The sequence below is a fragment of the Melospiza melodia genome, chromosome 8, assembly GCF_035770615.1.
Source record: "Melospiza melodia melodia isolate bMelMel2 chromosome 8, bMelMel2.pri, whole genome shotgun sequence".
NCBI lineage: Eukaryota > Metazoa > Chordata > Aves > Passeriformes > Passerellidae > Melospiza > Melospiza melodia.
Window position 1 is genome coordinate 19105287 of NC_086201.1, and position 19493 is coordinate 19124779.

The following is a 19493-nucleotide window of genomic DNA, read 5'->3' on the forward strand; positions in this document are numbered from 1 at the left end:
GCCCGCCCCGCAGCAAGCGCGCCGCTGATTGGCTGAGCCCCGCCCCGGGCCCGCCGGCCGTCGCTGCGGTAACGAGCGCGAGGCGTGGCCGGCGTGAGGGGCGCGGCCGCCATGGCGGGGCGGCGCCCTGAGGGGCGGCACTCCCGGCTGCCCCCGTTCCCCCCGGGATTGCTGCTTGGGATGCGGTGTCTGAGCCTGCTGCTGCAGGGCCGCTGGGGGAAACTGCCTGTTCGGTGCTGAGCGAACAGCGCGGCTCATTTACGCTCCTCTGAAGCCACAGCTTGTTCCCAGTTTTACTTATGGAACACACTTACGGTAACTAGTCTTAAATTTTGTGAGTTTCCCGATAGTCTTTTAATTCGCCCGGCTTGAATTCTCTAAAAGAACGTGGATGAAGCTCGTTCTGAGAGGAGAATGACCTGCAGGGGTAATTGCAGTCCTTTTGGTGCGAACAAAACCACCATACAGTAGCCATGCCTGTACCCAGTCAAACATTTGCCATAAATGACTGTCAAAGTGAGTTTGCTCTTTATGACAATGTGACGGGTTTTTCTCCAGTTGTTTATATTCCCTTTTAGCTCTTGATAAGCACTAGTTTGTGATCCAAGGTAGCAGCTTTCAGTTTTTTATGAAAGCTACTTTTAATAACTTTTTTACCATAGCTAATGAATTACTCTTAATTTTAGTTTGTGCCAGTGCTATTTAGGTAATTCCAGAATAATGTATATTTAGCATGGCTTTGAGGATTGCTGTCTAAAAGTACTAATTACTATCTTCCACCTGTGCAATGCTTGGGACCACCAACCATTAGTTCCATTACCCTTACACAAACTTCTCGTATAAACACTTTTACCCCACTGTTTTCCTGTCGTGTTTAACTTGGACACTGTTCTCCAGACTTCACAGTTTCCTCAGCAATGTTCCTAAAGCTGATAGACCCCTGTTTCTTACCTGCTTCACACTTAATTGTACTGAAGTTGGGCTGGTCCAAGGATGATTACCTAGCCACGTATGAATTTGGGCACTATGGACCTATACCTTATGCCTTTTTTTATTGAGGAACATTTCTTGCCTAACCAAGTGCATGCTGTTAGTGTAAAGTTTCAGTGTTGCTCTTGACAATATTAGTCTCTATTATTTGAGCTCATAACTTTCTGAATACACAATTTTCCCAGTCCCTGGAGTTTTGTAAATACAAGTTAAACTAATCTAATCAAGTCCTGTTTTCTAATCCATAATCTTTTGGTGGGTTCTACAGCTGGATAACACTGATAATGAGTTCACCCCACAGTAGCTGGCACTAGCTCAAAAGTGTTAGGTGTCTTTTCTTCATTGGTGAAGTTTTTCTAGACTCATTAGTCCTATTCCTTTGTTTTACACTTTCACCCACCTAACAAGACTAAATGCCTGTGACATTTACTGGCAGAATCCATACCTTAATTGATCTCTTTTCTGATTCATTTAGAGGTTTTGAGAGACATGAACTGTACTATAACCTATCTTCAACCTTTCCCACTACTGTCCACCATCAGTTTACCAAGTGTGTGTTTCAGGGAAGCACAGTGATTTTGGCAAGTCCTAATTTTCAGCTCAAGCTGGTGGTTTTTGCCAGCTGCAAACAGGAATGTGGCTTCATGGCCCAAACTAGTGCAGGTCAGGTGCTTCTTCAGTCCCCTCTTCTGGGTCTGATTCAAGAGGCTCCATGGACAGAAATGCAGGCAGCCAACCCACCATAACTCCAGCCCAGACAATTGTTCTGAATTGTTGATTTTTAAGTGTCTGTCCTAGCAAGCCATGGAGTAGCCATGGATGGAAAAAAGTTTCAATGCTGATTTACCTATTTTTAACACTGTGAGCTTGGCTGGAGACCATTAATTGTGCTATTTCTGCATTTTCCAGCTCTTCATGGGTTACTTGGTTAAACTCAAGGTTCCAAGGGGCACAGCAGCAGCCACAGGGTGACAGTTCCCTGCAGTCAAACTGAAGGGCAGAATGTTGCCAACAAAAATCTGCGGCTTAATTTTATTGGTAACAGAAAGTGTGTCCTGGGCAGTTGTGGGTTAAGAGGCAGCTGCAAAGTCCAGCTCAGGGCTGGAGAGCTCCTGCAGCTTACCAGGGCATTCTAAAGGAGCACAGGATTGACAAGCTGGTGCTAATAAACTGACTCAGCCACCTCTTGTGGCAGGTTTCTGACTGCCTGGGCCAGGCTTGGCATAGGGCTGGTTTTAAGGGTTGGAGCAGGCTAGTTTCAGGGATTGCAGAGTGACAGTAAGACGGGAATCTTATTGGAAAGGGAATTGAAAAGATGGGTTGGAGATTGTTGGCTAATGGGTTCGGTTCTGTTTATGCCTGCAGTTCATGGAACGTGAAGGAATTTTGTCCTCTCTAGGTGGCTTCTAATTTCTAAAAGGTGTTCTTCATACTGAAAATAAGTAAAATTTCTTAGATGTGACTTTTTCATAGGCATGCCAGAACTGTGTTCCATGCATTGTTTGTATAATTTATACTGTATAATTTATACTTATAAACACAATGAAATCTAATTACATTACTGATTTACATTACTAATGTAAACAAATATTAAGGTCTGGCAGGTCTGGTTATTGTCATAGTGCACACATTAGTTTTGTTGGCTTTGTGTGCTTGCATAGTTAACTTTATAGCAAAGAGTAATGACTGTACTAACTAGGAAAGATCAGATTAAGGTGGCAGAATGAAGAGAAGGAGACTGGGTCATGTTAACTATTGCTAAACCTCTATTGGTCAGCCCAACCCTAAAAAAGCCTGAGTCCAAAGAGGAATGCTTGAGGATATGGGATAAGAAAGAAAGTAAAAAATGAGAGGGAGAGAGCACAAGCTTCTTGAAATATTCTTCTCTTCCTAATTTAAAAATTAAGGTGTATCTTTTCAGTGTTCCACTTGGAAAGCATTCACACCTGAGAAAATACCTGTCAGCTGTTATATACAGTGTCTGCTGGTGAACTTAGCAAATTGCTTGTTAATCCTTGTAGTTGGTCCAGTGTCAATGGAAATACTGGTGTGGAAATTCATGTTGTTGTTCAATTAACTAAGCATAATGTACCAGAAAGTTAGGCCCATTACATAGGCCTCCATTAACAGTGTTTCAAAAAATGTTTGCTTTGGTGGTTTTTCCATGCCTTGCAAACATTTACTTAAAAGCATCTGTTGACTGTTATGTAATATTTGCTGTAATATGTAGGTGCAAGGCAGCTGTAAACATTTTATCCTCCCTTCAGTGGATCATCAGCATGACTCTTGCTTTCATGTTTTATGTGTGTGTAAATATGAAATCTTTGGTTTTGTATGTCTTGGAAAACACAGTAAATCAGGAAATTATCAATAAATTTAAAAATGTATGAACAGATAGCATTTGAAAGGTTTTTGCTTTGAACTAAGAACTAATTTATGTGAAGGCCCAACCTTGGCTCTCCAATATCAAAACAAGAGAAAGCTTCAATTTAAAAACCTAACTGCCTACACATTCTGACAATTTTGTATAGATCATAAGGTTCCCTGCAATTCCCCATACTAAAATACAGCAAATAGTTTTATTTTGAGTGAGTTTGAAGCACTAGGGGGATTACAGAAGCTTTTTGCAGTGCTTTGCATAGAGGAGTGCGGGAAGGTCTATTGAAGAAGTGCTTTTCCTTTGTCAAACAAGTTATTAAATATAGTATTTCAAGTCATGTTTCACCATCTTTGTGGGTTATTACAGCTTGGAAGGTCTTCAGTGTCTCAGACTTGTATTGGTTGTGTAACATGACAGGCAGAACAAGAGATTACTGACATGTCAGTTATTGATTCCTCTTGGATGGAGCAGGATCATGGCTGATTCCAGGCACAGTGGGAACTGCCTCTCCCACAGAAACACACTTACCTGTTCCAAAATTTCCATGGTGTCTATGAGGTTTTTAAAACATCCTTTATAAACATGATTCCTCTGGTATCTCTAAGGTGAGGATGTAGGAGCTTCTAAAAGACTCAGAAAGAATGTAGGAGAAAATGAAAGCCTTTTCTCTTGCTCTTAGTCTTTATTATGTTAAAGGTGCTTATCTTTCTCTAAGCACAAGAATCAGCAGCAAAATCCTGAAAGTTAATATCAGGAGGTGTTCAGCCTTTATACTAAAAGAGGTTACTTTACTGAGAAGAGAGCCAAAGTGCGCCTGAGGGGTTCTGGCTGAAGAGTTCAGCCTGAGCAGATGCATTGCTGTCCTGGTGCATAGATAACGTGGGTGGGTGGGTTTGAATTATAAATAAAGCAAACATGCAAAAAGTTATTGCAATTATTGCAATGCTTCTGCACATCCTGTGTCAGAGGCAGTTTTTCAGATAGCACTGACTAACAGTGGCGCCATTAAAGAGGGACTGTAAAATGACTTATTTTATTACTTGGTAGACTCTCCTGAGGACATTAAACTGTATTTGATGGAAAGTTATGTACTGCAAAATATTTTTTCCTAATAGGACAATAGTCATTTAGACTTAACCTCATTATAATTGTTGTTCTTTCAACCAAGTACTAGAAGTAAGATATCTGTTATTCAGCTGCCAACTGACTTGGCATTTGCACTCATGTTTGAAGCTAACTGTTCTTGCTGAACTAGATTGGAAAACAGAGGAAAACCTCAGATTTTCTACATTTCTGCATACTAAACCCAGACATGTCTAAAAGAGTGGTTTTTTTATTGTTATAGTATATCTTACTTATCTTTAAAGGCAAGATATTTTTGCAGTAAAAAAATGTAGCAAAAGAACATTTTCTTTGGCAATAAGGTACAAAGAGTTATTAGAGATTTCTAAACAAGTATGGCCTTGGGGAAGTACTGGGAGAGAGAAAATTAATTCCATCCATTCATTTCTATGACAGTTGTCTTGCTGCACACTCTGGAAAACAGTAGAGATATACAACTTAGCAAGAAACAAACATCCTCAAATATTTTCAGCAAAAAATCCAGGGTTTTTTTTCTTTTTTTTTTTTAAATATCCTGAAATTTTGAATCTGGAAGGGTTTCCCTTGAAATCAAATACCACTAGTTAAAGTGAATAATTCGGTCAGTATTTAGAAAAATATTGTAGTTATTCAGAAGCAGCGCATTGAAACTTTTAACTTTAAGGTTTTCTATATGGCTTAATGCAATTGGTAGCAATAAACATACAGGATTTAAATCTGCTAAAAATTTTCTGAAACCAGACTGTTATTAGCTAAAGTAAATGGGAGTAGTTAAAGTAAATGTGAGATTGTGTCAGGAAGAGAAATCTTCTACGTCCGTTTAATTGTCATGCCTTATTTGTTGAATCTACTTAGTGTTTCCATGTGACTCCCTGACCACACATCATGAAGCCCTCTTAAGCCATTAAGCCCCTCTTCAGCAAAAACAGTTAAATGTTCATGTCTTTGTCTGCACAGCTTGTGCAGTTTAGCTTGAAGTGCATGGAAAGAGTATTAGGGAAGTGTGCGCCCCATATATAGAGCTGCTTCTGTCTTCTGACTCCCACTGTTTCAGATACACAGATAATTATTTGATATGACTACATTAGAATATTAGGGCCTGATAAAGAGCTTGAAGTTTTGCTCCAATGATATCAGAAGTTGGTATCATGAGGCTTTTATTATCCATTTAATCTCTTGTAGAAAAAGTTATTTTCATGAAGCCACCTCAAATGAACATAATATTTTATGCTACAGTTATTAGTACTAATATTGATAAATCTGATATGCTAATATATTGTCTGCTGAAATCTTTTAAACTCCTGCAGTTTGCAGACTCTGTTTGCTCTTGGCTGTTGGTTCTGGAGCACTGCTGTGCTTCACTGGGGAATAGTTCAGGGAAAGTCTGATGATCTGTTGCCAGCCTTGCTGTGGTTTGTGCAGCAGCTCTCGTTTCTGTCCGGTGGGCGGCAGGCGGGGGCTGCAGCTCCTCCCGGCAGAGGGCGCAGGAATGGCCTCGCGTAGGCAATGCCCGAGAATGGCTCAGACTCGGAGCATCGTCTGCATTGGACCTGGATTAACGGGCCTCTTGTAGCAAGGAAACAATTGCTTTTCAGTATTTTAAGAATATTTAAAAATAGAGCTCGACAGCATGGTTGATATAGGGATGCTGGTTGCATTTTCCCTGACTGAAAAAATGTGTTGTGCAAAGTATTAGTAGCAGCCAAGTTCTGTTTCAAAGTGAAATGTACAGCTTCAGTGACAGTTCTGTGAAGATCAGTAATTTGTGTATTCTACCCTTTGCACAGGCAACACTTAATGAAGTACACACATTAGTAAGATGTCCATCCTGCTGAGAAATGAACTGTGAAAAAGTTTAAGCAAACATGTTCCAGCTGTTCCTACAAAGGATTGCACAAGTCACACATTTTGTTTCCACAAAACTTTCCCCACAATTTGCTGCTGCTCAGCATGTACTAACACGTACTTCACTTAGCTTCCTACAATTAAAATTTGCAAACAAAAAAGCTTTCCAGTGCTAGCAGACTCATATGCTTTCCCAGAGATTTGGAGCCACGTGTTTCAGGAATGGCTGGGTACACCACGCCAGTATAATATAAAGGCAACGTCAATCACCTTCTCTCACTTTTTAATAGCTCCCCTCCATGATTCTCATTCTCTGTCACTAGAAACTTAAGATTAAAGGAACTTTACTATATTTCAAGTATAGTTTAATCCATTAAGATGGATCTCCTTCACAGCAATGGAGTGCTTATCATTCAGCATTTACAGAGGGACTACAGGGCTTACCAGGATTTCCTTAATTTTATGTCACATGTTGGTGATCCTCGGAATATATTTTCAATTTATTTTCCTCTTTGGTTTCAGCTCAACCAAGTGGTTGGTACTAAAATGATATGGGTGGCTGTCATTGGTGACTGGTTCAACCTCATATTTAAATGGTAAGAAAAATTTGGTATTTTTAATAATAGTTATTATATGTACCTCAAGTTTAGAAAACTTTCTGTAAATAATGTACTAGTAGATTTTCCCTGGTAATTATAAAACAGGAATGAAGATATTTAAGATATGTTTGAAATAACCTTGTAATAAGATGAGAAGAACCTGTAGAACTATTATTGCAAATATAGCTCTTCATATTCTTTGTAAGAGTATTTATCATGCTTTTCTGAGGCCTTCTTATGTAAAAATATTTTCATTTAATTTCTTCCTTGTTTTTTTTTTTTGGGGTCAGGATTTTGTTTGGCCATCGCCCTTACTGGTGGGTGCAAGAAACAATGATTTATCCTAATCAGTCAAGCCCATGCCTTGAACAGTTTCCTATAACATGTGAAACTGGACCAGGTAAGAAATGTTGCAGATTTTCTTGGTATATTTGATAGGGATAGCGGCTTCAAGGGGGAGAGAATGTGACTTAGGAAGGTCTTACATGATTCAGAAATCTTAGAGCTCATGTATAAAATATCACACAAAAACAAGTAGAGGAAAAGGAAGAAATACAATAGGTACGTATTTGCTGTAGGACAAGAGTATTTCCTTCTTTTCCTTCAAAAGATGCAAGGGAGGGGGACTTGCTTTAAAAATAACTACTACTAGAATGAACTGGGGTATTGGAAAGAAGTTTTCACAAAACTTGTAAAATACATTGTTTATTGGGTTCCAAGGCAGGTCCCAGGCCTGTTGAGTTTGAGGGCTTGTTTGCTGTTGCAACAAGTATTCAAACCCCATAAACTAAGTAGATAATTCAGTGTAAATAACAATAGTCTCAGCAATTGATTGCCTAATGTATCACAAGGGGAAAAGAGCGAGAACCAGACACTGCCACTGAATGTGTGTGTGGGAGTATGTGTACTAATATATGGGGAAAAATTATTTTTGAAATGTACCTTTTCAATATATTTTCACTTTTTATGTCTCATTATCTTCTCTGTGGAAATCAAATGCAATACTGATGAAACTAAATGAACTTGTGCAACCCTAATATGTGCAATAAGATGAACTTGCATTGAGCTAACTGAATTTAGTTTAATTTTTGTACAAGAAAATACTGACTGTGGAAATGATATGCTTTGCATCTTGTCCATGCCACTGAAAGCTTTTAAACAGTTTGCACAGCTGTATTTTGTTAACAGTACTCTGCATTACATCCCATTGTAATTGTGAGCAAGAAGCTGAAACCCTTGTATGAGGCAGGGTTTAATAATGCTTGGTCTTTATGTCTGCAGTCTCTTTCAAGTTACTTCATTTGAGACCTAACACAAAGTATTGAAGCCTTCAGATCTTCTCAAAAGCCTTCAGAACTGAGCCCAATCAGTGCTGTGTAGATCTGAGCCCTGGCTCAGGAGACAGTCAGTGTTTCATTTTGATTCATTGAACCAGAAGGCTTTCCCTCTTGTTCCTGTCTTTCTGAAAGGTCATTCCTATTTCTGTCCAGTGGGTACAACTGTCATATTGATTCCTTCCTTGCACTTATAATGACCACATTTTTCCCACCTCCACACTTACACGGGACCATTCAGACTGTCACTGACCTGTTTCTCATCAGCCAGAGGAGGCACAGTCAGTGCAGGTGTTACATGCACCCAATTACTGTATGAGCTTGTGTGGTACTTCACACAATAAATACTTTTAAAATAGCAATTTATATTAAAAGATTAGAGAAGCAGCCACAGACATGAGAAAGCAGCTCCAAACACTGCTAGGAGAGCCTGAACCCCAAACTCCATGTCTCAGCAAAAGGGAAAGCTGAGGGAACTGTTCATATGACTACATGGCAAACAGTTTAGGACCTGAATTTGGTTTGCATTTCTGGAATTAACTGAAGTAAAACCCAGCAGCCATTTGTTTTCTAATATTTGTAAAACTTTAAGAATATATACTTTAAGGGAAAATTTATGCTGTTTTGAGTAGGTAATTTGCAGATAAGCTATGAAATATTATTCCTAGATGGCATTTTCCTAGATGACAACAAAGAGAAGCTTTTCTACTGCTGACATACAACATTACTGTTTCCTCATCAGTGACATTTGTTCCATTGTGAGGTTTAGGAGTGCACACCTGATAGGAAATTAACAAAAGAGCTGGTAGAGTGACTCTAAATGTACTGCCAAGCAGAATAGCAAAAATGAATGCAGGGAATCAGAAATCATTGTGCTTGTCCTGCTAGACATTTCTGCTTTGCTACTTCACTGAAATATTCTTTTACTCTACTCACTACTAGACAGTGCTGACTCATAACACATTCTTGAGCCAAAATTATTTCTTCTGATAGTGAAATAACCCTGTCCCTTCTCTGTCTCCACAGAAACCCAAGATGTAAAGGTCCCAGATTTACAGATTCCAATGATCTAATTTTTTCTTTCCCTATTTTGATTTGTTGAATGTAAATCTGGTGAACATGAGAAAGGAAATTACAGAGTAATTTTAGGAATCACTTCCCTTGCATCATGTCATCATACCTTGTTTTATGGTGATTTTCACAGTTGTAGGTACTTCTCTGTGGTTTCATATTGCTTCCAGTAAAATTGATATTTTACTTTTTAAATTAAAAGAAATGTCACACATACCTGGATTAAAAAGAAATCACTGTTGTTCTCTATATGAGAGTCTTCCCTGTTATAGACTGCTGTAGGTGGACTACTGTGTGCTGTACCTGTGGGTGCAGCAATTAGAGCATCATATCATGTGCCAGTTTCATTGACAATCTGCTTTTAATCTGGTTGATATTTTACACCACCTTAAAAATTATAAAATTAATCAAAGTTAAGCATAAAGAAACATTTTTTCTGTGTTTCAGGTGCATTTCTAAAATTATTACAAAACTACTCAAAATGTTAATTACCTGCATTGTAATATTGCTAATGAGGCACAGCTGACAATTGTTAACACCATGGTAATTGCTGAAGCAGATAAAAAGCAGCTCGGAAGTGCTATCTAAAGTTATACTGGTCCCTTAGTTTAGAATGTTACAAAGAGCTAAATTTCTCTTGCTCCTGTTAATTATGAGGAGGCTCATTCAAAACTTTTTTATGTGATCCTCATACATAATTTCTACATTCCATGCTACAGCTCTAAGACAGCCCTAGGTGCTTTTTAAAATTTTTAAATCCAAGTAATGGGAAGATAATATGTTTTCCTATCAAGATTCCAACTCACACCAATATAAAGTGAGTGAGCTACTACCTTTTTTATTTCAGACAAGTATTATGGATTCTCTGTAGATGAACCTTCTGAAAAATTCTTATGGCAAAAATTAACTTTTGAGAAGCAGTTTCAGCCTTTGTTAACCATTTCTTTTCTAAATTATTAGGTGCCTGAGTAACTACCACTACACATTTTCTATATGACCAATGTCACAGTCTTCATTCTTGGGTTGAATATTTCCTTTTTGTTTTTACTAGGAAGCCCATCTGGACATGCCATGGGATCATCCTGTGTTTGGTATGTAATGGTCACAGCAGCACTTAGCTACACAGTTAGATGGAAAGATAAATCAGCTGTTACCCTTCACAGGTCAGTGTCTTTCCATTATTCCAACTCATTATATTCAGATATTTCTTTAAATATACGCTATGTTTTTAGTGGACTTAATTTAAACAAATATTCACAGTTTGGTCTATTTTGTGAAAAAGCCAACAACCCTTTATTATGGTCTACTTCAGCTGAAGAAAAAGTATATTAAGAGGATTTATCTGTTTGTATAGTCTGGTATTTATTTACAGACATTGCATACAATTACAGACATTGCATACAATATCTCTGAATCAGTCGTGAATCTTCAGTGCTGGAAATTTTTAATTCTATAATTGTCACTATGTATTGGATTTTTTTTTTTGTTTAGTACATAAATTTACTGCTTTGATGATTATCCTTCACCCATATTAAAGCAAGTGCACATAATGTTGGCAAAATTCACTGTAATGTGTTTCTCAGCTCTATGGGAAAGTCCTGCAATTGCTTTGGTGGCTCTTCTTTCTAAGGCTGAAAGGTTGTTTTCACACTGTGTGAATTTTGTCATGAAATAATTGAGTTTTGCATATAGTTATGACTTCATGATGAGAGATATATTTAAGATATTAGTCCTAATTTAATCTGCCATTGATGACTTTCATCACTTAAACCACAGAGGTGTCTTGGACCTGAATTTTCTGAGATCTGTTCCTGTAACCAGTCTCGATAATGTTTTAGTACTGACTTCAAGTTTTTAATCAACTGGTTCTAAACTACTCTACTTAGTAAAACTGTGCTGGTAAAAGCATGAGGCTTACATGATGAGTCTTGGGGTAAATAAGTAGATGAAATATCTTGTTTTAATTTTTAAGCATCTTCCTTTTCCCTCTTAGACTAACATGGTCATTCCTTTGGAGTATTTTTTGGATTATCCAGATCAGTGTGTGCATCTCAAGAGTATTCATAGCAACACATTTCCCTCATCAAGTTGTTCTTGGAGTATTTGCTGGTAATGCTGCTATTTTTTTCTTTCCTTTTTAACCTATATGCAATTTTTTTTTAAATATGAGAGAAGACAAGAGATTTTTAGTAGTTGGACTCGCCTTGCAGCCCTGGTGGTGCTCTCCACTCTCTTGAAAATCAGGGATTTGATTTTAGTCCGAAGGTAAAATTTGTGAGGTGGAATGTGCCTGCTGCCTGTGTAACTCACAGTGAGGGAGTGAGCCCTTGTCCACCTGCCAGTTGATGCTGACTGTATTGTGTCCACACTCCCCCAGACTGGCTCTGACTGCTTTGGACTGCCTGCATCTGATCTTTAACAGTGGAAGACATCAGAGGGGAAATTGCTCTTCCATGGCTCTGACCTTTCCTCTCAGGAGGAAGTTATTTTGGTCACTTCAAATGGTGTCCAGGTGCAAAACAGCATGTGTGCAATGTGGAAAAACAGAGACCTGGAGCAAAATGAAAAAAAAAAACGTAAATAGCAGGACAAACTCCCCTGGGTGATTTAAGATGCTAAAGTACATTTTTCAGAGTTACTTAAGCATATTATAAATTGGTATTCAGGGAGTCCAAACTATAAGCAGTATCTCCGGTATCTATATGAATTTAAGGAGGGTGACCAGTGCTTTGAGCAGGGGCTTCCTGCTCATGTTGTCTTTCATGAAAGCAGTGCAGCCTGGGCAGCCCTGGCTAACAGCTTTCCCTCTTCACAACCAGGATAAAATGAGTACAAGAGAAGATAACTGTGTTCTGTGTCTTTTCCTTCAACACTCAAAGCCTGTGTGGGAACTGGTGTTGAATTCTGCATTGCTGGAGCCAGTCTTTGAGTGAGGGACTCTTTTGGAAAAGGAATGTTCCAGTTTACATCTAATATTTGATAGGTTGTCATCTGGGAGATGCAGTCAGGTATGCCTCGTGTCGAAACCATGTAGTGCTTGGTTTTTGGTTTTTTTTCCAAAGTGGCACTTTTGAGTGGGAGGAAAGGTTTTGTAAAGGTTTTGTTCTGCAAAAGTTGTAAATTGTGTGTGTATATGTGTATGTATAAATATAACTATATATATATATATATAGACACACATGTGGATATTTATTACATAGGTATATTCTTCTGTCTTTAAAAGTCAAATTCTGTAGGGACACTGTAGAAAATGCTTTTGAAAGTACAAGTGTGTTGTTCCCTGTAACACTGAGTTTCTAATCCACAGGCATTCTTGTGGCAGAAGCATTTGAACATACCCCTGCAATTCAGACAGCAAGCTTGAGAATGTACATGAAGACAAACTTGTTTCTTTTCCTCTTTGCCCTTGGCTTTTATCTGTCCCTCAAGCTTCTTGATATTGACTTGCTATGGTCTGTTCCAAAGGCCAAGAAGTGGTGTGCCAATCCAGACTGGATAAACATTGACACAACTCCATTTGCTGGACTGGTGAGGAATTTAGGTGCACTCTTTGGTTTAGGTCTTGGAATTAATTCTGAAATGTTCATCACGAGCTGCAAAGGTAAAAATAGCTGCAAGATAAGTTTCCGCATATTGTGTATAGCTGCTTCTTTAGCTACCCTGCAGCTGTATAATTTTGTTAAGATACCTACTCATACTGAGTATTTGTTCTACATTCTCTCTTTCTGTAAGAGCGCAGCTATGCCTCTCACTGTAGTTGCCTTGGTTCCCTACTGTGTCCACTCGTTAATGAGGACAACTGAAAAGAAACTTAATTAGGTAAAGTTTCAAAATGGTTAGCAATGTGGGGATGGATGTGAACTGTTTGAGAACCCTCTGCTAAGGCAGTTTTGCTAATTCATTTAAACCAAGGGGATGCCACTGCATCTTTCATGTATTCCTGGTAAGTAACCAGTACATCCAAAATCAGTACACTCAAAGCAGCTGAGAAATATTAGTTGCTGATTTTATTCCTAGAAATATTGCAAGCACACTGCAGTATGGTTAGAAATGGCCCAATACTCTGGGTCATAATGAAGTTTTAAGGTATAAACAACCATCTTTATTTAGCTATATGGTGGTCTTTTAGTTCTGTCCATCTCTAGCTAGATAATGCTTCAAGCATCAGCTGTACATAGTGATACTCGATGTTTCATTTTTTTATCAATAGATACTTTGTGTTACACTGCTACATAATGGTGTGACAGTATCACACCACCTACTGTACGGCTGTACCCAGGCACTGTGAAAAAGGCCAGCATAGTTATAAACAAGGCTTTAGATTTAATTTATTGAGCTTCCTGAGCAAACCAGCTACTGAGTAAGTCAGATGAGAAAAAAAAAGTTTATTTCCATTGGACTCTGTAGAATATATTTTTGCATTACTGTGTGGTTTTTGTCATTTTTACTTTTTGGAAGGGGTCACATGAATCATGAATAATACAGATCACAACTTTGAATGGGGGAACGCTTAAATATGGTGTAAAAAATCTTTGGTTTCTGTACATCTACACAGAGCAACAAATGAAAAAAGGTGTCAATAATGAAATTATCTCAGTATATGACCTCAAGAATGTTGTTCCTGCTCCTGTATTGCAAAGTTAATTCCCTGCTAATTCTCTCAGATCAACAGTCACAAGCCTGAATCACTGTTAGCAGTTGTGTAAATCATGAAAATATGGTTGCAGACTGTCACTTCAAGTTTCTATTCTTTGTTTAACTAAGCACACAAGTAACTAATATGTTGAATATATGTTTGCTATATAAAATGGATTTTCTAAAGGGTTACTTTCCATTTTATTCATTATTTGGCATCTATTGTTGTATATTTCCTTTCAGTGCACAATCTTTAAGTAGTATTTTGCTGATACCATCCCATAAAACTCTCTCTCTGTCTATATATATATAGATATATATAGCCTTAGCATGCCTGGCTATAATATGAGTAATGAGGGCTGCATATATATGATCTGAAAGCAATAAGACTTAGAAGATGTAAACATGATATTGCTTCTAGACTTCCAATTAGGTAGGAGGTAATTGAAAGAATCTTATTTAATTAGGTAAAAAAGGCAAATCGTTTGGTGTTGGCCTTTGGGAATGAACAAGATACAAATTACAGAAGCAAATCTGAAACAGGCATCCTTAATTAAGAGCCTAGTAAGACTACCATGACTTAAGAAAATTAATCATTGAGGAGTATTCTGCTTCATGTATCTCTTGATACCTTCTCTAATGGTTCTCTGAACTTTTTCCCACAGCAGCTGACCTGAAACCACTCTTTCCTATAATTGTGACTCCTTAATCAAAAATCACTAAGTTCATGGGACTAGACACAAACAATGAAGAACAAAGCTGTGACAAAGATTTCAGCTGTGTTCAAGTTGCTGTGTGCTTTGTTATTCCCTGCCATGTGAGAGGACCTACAGAGGCATCACAGAGCAGTTGCAGGTTGATTGAGTTGTTGTTCTGTTCCTGGCTCCTCCTAGCCAGCAGTAGGAGATTCTTCATGCACAGCTGTCCAAGGTTCTTATAATAGCATCTGCATTTGGTGGCAATTTGAAGCTGGGAGTTATGGGTAGGGATCACATAGGCTTCTAATCACGTGAGAGTCTCTGTTTCCCAACACTGACAAAGAATCTGTTGGAGTAGCACCCTTCCCAACATTCAGCTCTCTGTTTCCCAGTTGCCTGGAAAGAGGATAACGTTACACTCCCTGAAGAGCAGCAGCACAATCACCCAGCTTGGGCCCTGGCCCTGTGCTGCTGCAGGGAGGCAGCAGGCTCCTGTGCAGGCAGGAGCTGGCCTTGTCTGCAGCTCCATCCTGAACAGCAAACCCTTGGCACAGACATGGTACTTGCTGGTGCTGCCAGATACTCATGTGCTTAGCTGAAGGGTAGGAGAAAAAATGCTAGAGCACAAGAGCCAGTAAAAAAATACAATTTATTGGTTTAATTTGGGTCACAAAGGTATTGCCCTTTAGGAAAAAGAATTATTAAATAAGTTTACATAGTCAATGTCATTTTTAATGAAGAGTTATTATTTTTCTGTGTCCTTAAATAATAATATTAATTAAATACCATATACATGTGTCTGCAGGTTATTGATAGTCACTCTGTCAATAGTTTCCTGAGCCATCAAACTACTTATTGCTCTGAAATGTAAAAAGGCTAAAAAGGTTAAAGCAAATAATGCAGCTTTTCCTTTTACTTTTCAGCTAAGGTTTAAAATACAGACTTCCATAGAGAAATTGCCATTTCAGTGCTGGTTGTGTGATTTCAATAGGGTATGTGGAAGTGAGTCTGTTAATGGAGTTGTATAAAAGTTGAAATTGGGTTTTGCTGCCTGGAATTAAGGGATGTATCCTAATAACATTTTTACCCTTACAGCTCTATTTACAGTACTGCTACTGTTGCAGTATTTTATAAGAAGTGGTGTGACTTCTTATAAAGTGAGTAGAAACTTGCCTGCCCACCCCCTACCTAGCCCAGATGCAGATTTTAGGACATGGAGAATGACCTCCAGTTAATATTCTGTTGTTTAAAATCAATATTTAAATATTGAAACTGTTATCCATACTTTCTTTCTATCTGCTTTTCTCCAAGATCCTAGTCACTAAAGGAAACAGTCCTGTTCTGCTGCAGACAATAACCAATAACATATTTCAGTGAAACTTGTGGTAGATGCTACAATAAACTGTGACAGATTCAAGTTTCTACCAAAAGAAGCTCCTTCCTGACCTTTGTAATTTATGAATATATTGTTGCTCTGTTTATCAACTGTATTTAATACAAAGAACTAATTATGCCTATTTTTCCTACCTCCACTCATGATTGTATTATCTTCTGATAAAAGAACACATCCATCACCATTTCAGTAGAAGTGGTTTAAATAACTGATTATTAACCATAGAATTTTACATTAATTTAACCAAGGCATTTATTCCTATTCAAAAATCTTTTTGACAGCTGATTAAGATGATGAGTATTAGCTGGAGAGTGGTGGGCTAGGAAATCATCCTCACCAGCTTCTGTTCCTTACCTTGGTTGCTTTCCTTACTTTTGTGGAGCTGCCTTCTTTGCAAGTACTGAGTGGTTTGTTGAAGGGGCACAGCTGTGTCAGTGCTGCAGGTGCACACAAGGGAAGCGCAGCCTCCCCCAACAGCACAGCTGATGTGTGTGGTGCAGTGGGTGAAGGAGTGGGGCTTCTGCATGCACAGGAAAGGCCTCTGCTGAAATCAGCTGCAGACCAAACTTTAGCACAGATTGGGTCCCTTCAGATGTACAGCATCATTTGAAGGGTTGTTTTCACTCATTCAGCTTACCTAGAGAAAGGGCAGTTTCCTGAACACCAGAGTCTTCCTTGATTGCTAGGTTAGGTATCAAAGGACTGTGCAGTCTGACTGCAGGTAGTGGCAACTCCCCGGATCACCAGGAAAGATCTTTCCCTGTTTCAGGGGTTTTTTCCCTTATCAGTGGGCTAAGATACTTCCTAAATGCATCAGCCTGTGCTTAGTGCCTTGCATGTGCTGGCCAAGTGTGCTTGATGCAGACAGCTACATATATTAAGGGTTCCACAGATCTCACTGTATTGTAGAGCACTCCCTCTGTAGCACAATGTAGCACCAAAACACACACACCTACCACAAAGTATTTGCTTACAGAAATCTTTCAAATTGAGAATCACAGTAATTCAGCTAATTGGGGCTCCAGTAGTAACAAGTTTCCAGTAGGCTCCTTCCATGGCCATCAGTTCATCATGAGTGCCCCTTTCAATGACGAGTCCTTGGGACATCACAGCAATGATGTCGGCGTTCTGGATGGTGGACAAGCGGTGGGCGATGACGATGCAGGTGCGCCCTTCTCTGGCTTTATCCAGGGCTGCCTGCACAGTCTGAAGGCAACAGACAAAGTGTCAGAATAAAAATGTGCAAATACAACAGGGCTCAGAGCTGGAGGAACCCAGTTGTTTCAGATTAATTAACCATATTGTGCAACACTTGTAAAAGTGACAGTGGGACTAAATCAGAGGTTCTGATATTGATGTGCTTAGCTGGGTCATGAATTCTGTTTACCAGTATTACAAACAAGAGACACCTAAACATATAGGTAGAAATAAAGGAAGGTCTTTACTCTGCTGCATGCTAAATGTCAGCTGAATGCTTTGAAATCCAGGCAATTCAGACATTTCTGAAGAAGTGCTGCCTCTCCTTTTAGAAGTTTAAAAGCACCGGGGACTGGCTGCTTTTTCTTAAAGCTGTACCTGAAGTGCAGGCACTTCTCAGAAAGATCATTAAAGGTAAAAGTGCTGAATTCACAATGTGGAATCATGTGCAGTCATGCAGCAGAGTATGCTGGCATATCTATAGAACAGAAAAGGTGGTATGGATCAACTGTGTATGTAGGCCATTAACTTTTCCTTATCGATATCATCACTGCGCATTTACCTTTTCACTTTCCGTGTCTAAGGCAGATGTAGCTTCATCCAGTAATAAAATTTTAGGGTCTCGTATGATGGCCCTTGCTATGGCAATGCGTTGCTTTTGCCCACGAGACAGCTGGGATCCCTGAGCCCCAACATTAGTTTCATATTTCTGAAAAATATTCAAAGGGATTATTTTATTCAGATGTAATTTAACACACCAGTAGACAGCTAAAGCAAAAGCAGGAGAGAGGCAAGAAAGTCGACCACTGCTGACCACGTGCAGAACCTGGGAATGCAGAAAAAATGTACAGCAGCAAACATGTTTGGGGTGAGGTTTCCAAGCTGTTCTTTGTCTGCACATGGCCCTGAGGCCCAGGCAGCACAATGATGAGCCTGGAAGGAAAATGTGATAGCAAAATGTTGGCTGATTTGTCTGAGGCAAAAAGAATTCTCCCTGCCCTAGATTTGGGAGAAGAGGCTGAAAGTGATTTAAAGGCTTTCTAGAAAAGTGCTTTGTTTGGGTCCCTAAATTGTTTCTATTCCTTATATGTTCTTTTTATTTTTATATTATTTCAGTGCATTTAAATACTGCTCAAGTGTACATAAGCAGCCAGCTTCAAATATTTTTGTCTTAGTGTCACGTCCTACTCACAAGGCAAATCTCCCACAGCTGGGAACAGGATTTATGTATGTGCCTACTGTCTAAGAATTCAGTAATAACTCACACCCAGAGTCTAAGGAACACAACAAATGGTCATAGCAGCCTTTTGCTCCTACTGTCACAGCTGTAAAAGGACATAAAAAGTGCATGCATGTAGCAACTTCAAATGGTTTCAGAGCAACTCCTGCAATGAACACTGAGCAGCCAAGGCCTCACAGGTACTTACGTTAGGCAGAGACATGACAAAATCATGCAGTTGAGCCTTCTGGGCTGCTTCTATGACTTTTTCCATTGTTGCTTCTTTTGTGTTACTGCCATATTTGATATTATCAGCAATGCTGCAGTCAAATAGCACAGGTTCCTGTGACACTATTCCGATTTTTGATCTAAGAAACTGCACATTTACGTTCTTAGAGTCATGTCCATCTATTAACTACAAGGAAATGGAAGAAAACTTGAAACATCATTACAAAACAACAGCTTGCAACACCCAAATAGTTTATAGCAAAATAAATGATTTAACCGTACCATTAAAACACAACCACAACTGATTTAAAGTGGTTGAATTGCTTGTCTCTGACTCCTTTGTGCATGATGTGTATTTTGTGATATGGCTTTGATCCATACCACTAAATACACGGGACCATTTGCTCAACAGAAGTCCTAATGAACTATTTAATTGCTTAAAGTTAGGCGTATGCTTTATTGTCCTCCTGACATAGTGATCACCACACAGATTTTTTCCAGAGAAAGATAAATCAATCTAGATAGGTAAATATTTACATTAGGAAAACATAAAAAAGCTTTCTAAGCTATCAGTAATTGAATAACAGGAAGTTAAATCTAGGCAAGTTCCAGGCTCTTTGTTGCTCCATTCAGACTTGATTTTGCTTGTGCTCTCACAATTCACAGCATACATTTGTATGTTTCATACAGAAGCTACCAAGGCAAATGCCTACAGCCTACCTAATGCATGAGAGTGCACCAGAGGCAGGTAGTTCTCTTATCTTGTCTGAATATGTCTGAGATAATACTTGGGAACCGTCCAA

General features: G+C 38.9%; 2 protein-coding genes across 10 annotated transcripts in view; one reads left to right on the plus strand and one right to left on the minus strand.

Annotated features, from left to right (window-relative positions):
• Positions 1-187: 187 nt before the first annotated feature.
• Positions 188-14947, plus strand: G6PC2 (glucose-6-phosphatase catalytic subunit 2). 3 transcript variants are annotated; one of them, XM_063162069.1, is made up of 6 exons: positions 188-315; positions 6839-6912; positions 7206-7315; positions 10372-10483; positions 11314-11429; positions 12628-14947. In XM_063162069.1, the coding sequence occupies exons 2-6, from the start codon at positions 6863-6865 to the stop codon at positions 13137-13139; spliced, it is 900 nt and encodes a 299-aa protein (XP_063018139.1). In that variant the 5' UTR covers positions 188-315; positions 6839-6862; the 3' UTR covers positions 13140-14947. The 3 variants fall into 3 exon arrangements, with proteins under 3 accessions (XP_063018139.1, XP_063018140.1, XP_063018138.1); XM_063162070.1 differs by lacking the exon at positions 188-315 and adding an exon at positions 10633-10643 and having other exon boundaries at positions 6695-6912; positions 10372-10445; positions 11293-11429; XM_063162068.1 differs by lacking the exon at positions 188-315 and having other exon boundaries at positions 6695-6912.
• Positions 4747-19493, minus strand: part of ABCB11 (ATP binding cassette subfamily B member 11) — a 48769-nt gene continuing 34022 nt past the window's right edge. For 4 of the 7 annotated variants that reach the window (XM_063162066.1, XM_063162062.1, XM_063162064.1 and 1 more), the window contains exons 27-29: positions 18671-18877; positions 17806-17952; positions 15284-17252 (exon numbers count right to left, since the gene is read on the minus strand). In XM_063162066.1, coding sequence (XP_063018136.1) covers positions 17052-17252; positions 17806-17952; positions 18671-18877 — 555 coding nt within the window. In that variant the 3' untranslated portion in view covers positions 15284-17051. Of the gene's footprint in view, positions 4906-7976; positions 9624-10476; positions 11872-15283; positions 17253-17805; positions 17953-18670; positions 18878-19493 lie in introns of those variants that run through there. The other 3 variants (XR_010028564.1, XR_010028563.1, XM_063162065.1) reach the window with 3 other exon arrangements.